General features: G+C 32.3%; 1 protein-coding gene across 1 annotated transcript; it reads left to right on the forward strand.

The window, feature by feature from the left end:
• Positions 2,781-3,410, forward strand: LOC109129580. Its single transcript, XM_019237987.1, has one exon. The coding sequence runs from the start codon at positions 2,941-2,943 to the stop codon at positions 3,145-3,147; it is 207 nt and encodes a 68-aa protein (XP_019093532.1). The 5' UTR covers positions 2,781-2,940; the 3' UTR covers positions 3,148-3,410.

Raw genomic sequence — 4,872 nt, forward strand, 5'->3', positions numbered from 1 at the left:
TGAATATATAAAATTAAAAGTCAAAATGTATAGCTTTGTATGATATGGTGGGAGATTAGTGGCCAATAAGTATTATCCGACTTATCTATCATTCTTCTTCTCTAATTTTTTATAGTAACATTTATGAAATGTGGTGCATAGCTTTTTTGACAACAAATACATGTGGTAGTATATATAGCTTAAAAGTTTAAACCTTTTTGTTTCTGTCCTTTGTGCTTTGATTGAACTGACACAATGCATTTTTAATATTTATAGTATATATAGTTACTAGTATTGTACAAGCTAGATTACTCAAACAGATTCATACAAGAACTAAACTTCTTATTACCCAAGTGAGTTAATATTTAGTGTATCACCGTAACATCTATGTCATCAGAACTTTGTATCGAGTCAGCTTCCCAGATTTATGTCACCTTCTAAACATTTGACGTGGCACATCAGTAGCTCCCTTGTACCTTCGTCCTTATTACTTCCTCAACTCATGAGACATTACAGTTTAGGTTATAATCAGACTGCTGTTCTAGAGTATGCAACTTCATCACAATTGTTGATTTTAGAGATGACTATAAAAGTTGTATAAATAAATTATTGATTAAAGATATCATTATAACGATTAACATTGATTTGTGAACACAATCCCGCTCTTTGCATATTCCAAGTCCTCAACAACGAAACTTCGGCTTCATTGGGAGTTTTGTCTATGCCTTGGAGAATTATCATACAATATTCATTTCTCTTGATGGTTTTGAACGACTTCTATATATTAGTTTTTTTAAATCTTGGTTTTTATTGTTAAAATAGATTTTTTAAATCTCCTTAACTCTTTAATAACAGAAAATATACCATTCAATGTCTATAGTAAATCGTGAATTCTAAAGTTGCCTCGATGTTGTGTGTTTGTTTCACTTGCTATATAAAAGCATAACACTCATGTGGTGGAACCATACAACCTATACAAATCTTATAGCCATAGAACTTGGCAAAATCATAAACAAGAATCTATTAGGAATCATGGACATCCAACCCAAAACCAATTGGCAATGAGTAGAGTGGTCCATGATCCTTATATATTACCCCAAGGAACATATCCCAACCGATGTGGGATTCTAATAGGCCTCCTCGAAATGTGTGTGGGAAACGGTCCAACGGAAAACAGCCCAACGGGAAACAGCCCAAGCCCAACATCGCGGAAATACAACAAGACATGCCACTTATATGGGTCACATAGGTGGAAACCATTTCTTTGTGGGAAATTGCTTGTTGGGCCTAACCATGGGCTCTGATACCATATTAGTAAATACGGGGTCCAATTCAAAACCAATTGGCAATGAGTGGAGAGACCCATGTTGGATATCTTAATACACCTCTATTCTCTCGATGTCGGATATCTTAATACACCTCCCACACGCTCAGGGCTGAACATCTGAAGCGTGAAGTTTGTGGGACTGCACATCCACGGGTAAACCCACAATCGAGAGAAATTTACCATGGGTTCTGATATCATATTAGTAAACATGGGATCCAACTCAAAACCAATTGGCAATGTGTGGAGAGACCCATGTACTATATATATTGCCGCACAAATCTCTATTCTCTGGATGTGGGATATCTTAATAGAATCCTAGACTACGATCTTGATGGATTCGCAAATAACTCCTCTTTTCTCTGAGCACGCCTTTTTACTATGGACTATGGAGTGATAATATAAATTAAAATGTGATTCCAAACGAGAAAAGCACAAGTAGATTAGAGATTAGTTCGATAAACTTAACTATAGTAATATACTAAAATCATATATGTACAATACAGTTGGGCACATACGACTGATCACATATACATATCGCGTTGGGCGGACTCGGACACTCAATGGTCGGTAATTTTTAAACTAAAAATTGATGACAACTTTAATTAGCATACTAGCTAAAACCAGTGCACAAATTTATCATTATTAAAAATTATTATAATATGGATGCATAATGCCTTAAGAGCCGACCTTAAAGCGAAGGCCACCATTTTTAGATAACACTTCCTTTATAATTTGATATTACTTTAATGCATGTTTATTTTGACCCACTTGTTTCATTATATTTGAACAAATTTTATTTTTCCATTTAGCTATGCTAATTAATCTGCTTTTTAAACTCGATGCATTGTTTGTCTCACTCAGGAATAATTACATTATCATGAACGAGTAAACATATATTTTTCAGAAAGATAAACCAACTTGTAGCTTAATACTGTAATTTGTATTGATGTTCCCTTTTATTGGTTATGAAGTTTAAAGGCATAATTTTGTTTTCCGTCTCCTGATGTTTAATAATAACTAAGGATTCAAAAGCCATTTTTTCAACGTCAAATTGAGATATTTAACTTGACATATATAACACGGAGAAAATAAACAAAATATCTATATTCAATGGGTATATGTTTTTTTTTTCAGTGATATGTTTTTTCAATTGATTTCAGTTTGGCGAATATTCATCAAAATTAAAAGTTTATTGAGTCTTCTTCTCTTCGGCATTTGGATTATTAGACTGTAAAATATAATTTTATTGATAACATTTGTTGAAATTATAAGTATACTAATCATATTATTACCAATTAAAATTGAATGGTTCATCTATCACCAAAATATAATTGCCATAAATTTCTTCCAACTATTTTTTTTATTGGGCTGGGTCAAAGTCAGAGAACTAATCGATTAAAGAAAGGAAAATAAAGAAAGGGATAAAGAGAATGGAGCATGGAGAAGCATAATGATGAGAATGGAATCATAACCAACGGTCATAAAGCATGAGTCGTTTCTCTATAAATTACGACACTTCTCTTCATCATTACCAAACTCATCCTTCACTTCATTATTCTTTTAACCACACTCTCTCTTTGGTCTCCTAATAATAATCAATTTAATTATCGTAATTTATATATAAACAAAAAAAAATGTCTTCTATTGGAGCAAACTACGCACATCTACAAGTCATGCAGAAGAAGCAGAAGGAGAAGATGATGAAAAAGAAGTTAGAGAAGAGGAGAAATGGCGGGGTAGATGGTGGAGAAGGCGGTGGTGTTTCTTCCGCCGGTAACAGAATATTTCCGGTTAAGTCTTCTCCGTCGTCGACTTATGAAGTTGTAGAAAGACAAGAATGAATCGAGTGTGAGATATTTCTTCTATTTTTAGTTGACTTTATGTGTCTTTGTGTGTGACTTGATGCGATGTGATATAAGTGGTCCTCTTTTTGTGTCTAGTCTTTTAAGTTAAGTAATTTGTGTTGTTTTAGTGTCAAATTTGTATTAAAAAAATTGTATATTTTCGTATATTCCAGTGATCAACATGTAAGATATTTCTGTAATAATAATCGTTTATGAATTTCTCGGTTTTTGGTTTTGGCAAACTAAACACGAGTGGTCAATTCAGTCGGTTTAAGACATAGTCAATTTGGGAATCAGTGGAACCTGGTTAGCTAGACACGATTAGCGTTTTGTTTTCTAATTCAATAACACTCTCGACAATTCCTTTCCATGTCTTATTCCGTGTCGTTAGGAGCATTTGCGGCTAAAAGTAAAGATGTAGATGTATATATAAAGAAGGAAATAATGGTTGTCTCTGATAATCTTATATCTCAGCAGTATAAGGTGTACCGATTTCGTTATATGTAACTCTCTCTTTTAACTGTTAACGATTTATGTACTTTTTTCTACTCATTAATTTTCTTTGTATTGTTTTGAGTTACCAATCAAATCTCATGGTTGTATACTTGTATTAGACCTAATTGTAATGTATATGTGCAATATCGTTTTTTCCATGTGCAAATGGAAAATATCGAACTCAAACATGATTCCGAATTAAAAAGAAGATTGATCTATGATCTTAATTAAATTAAATCTAACAAAGCATGCATATAATGTATGATCTATAATACTAAACAAAAAAAAATCTTTTTACAATAGTAAATATATCTTTAATAAAACTTTTAAACATGATTTAAATCTACATAAAGTTTGTGACAGTTCTGCGTATGAGTGAGGGCTTATATGATCTACGGAAAAACACACAAAGATAGAGCTTGATTGTGTGAGTTTTGGTTAGACTGAGAACAAGTTCCAACGAATAATAGAATTAGCCACATCGTCATTTGTCAAAATTGTAAAAACTTTATCTTGTTCACGTTTTGGAACTTTTTTCTTGACTCTGTTGGCTGGTGCCCAAGAAACGATCTCACAAGTTATATCAGAGTTTATGTTCAAAAATCAATATTTTCAAGATGTCATCCGAAGGTTGAGATTTTTGATGGAAGAAGAGGCTATATTCTTTGGTAAGAGCTGAGACATGACCCGTTATAACCTCTTTTTTTTTCATATTAAACTTACACTAAAAAGTTCAAGTTTAGGTTCTCATAAAAGTTTCTAAGAAAATGAAAAACTTTTCTTAGAAACTCGGATTAATTTAGGGTTCGATCCTAATTTATATATCAAATCAATCATTTATTTACTTCATCTGCTATTGAAATCTAATATATGTAGAAAAGTACATATTATATACAATATGTAAAATCAATCATTATTACTTCAGTTGCCATTAAAATTATGCGTGAAAAGTGTTTTATTACAATTATAAAGGGTAATTTATGAATTATAATAAAAGCAAAAATGGAAAAGGGAAAAAGATCTCAACTCACTTTAGAAATTCTTGGTTTAGTAATTAGGGGTGAAGAAGTAGCAAAATAAGCAATGGAGACGAGGTGTAATGTACCTACAAATTGCACCACTATTGAAAGTCATCGTTGAGAAGATGAGGAAAACAAGGAGCACAATATTGTATGTGTTAATGGCCAAGTTTCGAGAAAGATAATTAGAAAACTCACAACTGAAAGA

Source organism: Camelina sativa, chromosome 16 (genome assembly GCF_000633955.1).
Source record: "Camelina sativa cultivar DH55 chromosome 16, Cs, whole genome shotgun sequence".
In the NCBI taxonomy this organism is placed as follows: Eukaryota; Viridiplantae; Streptophyta; class Magnoliopsida; order Brassicales; family Brassicaceae; genus Camelina; species Camelina sativa.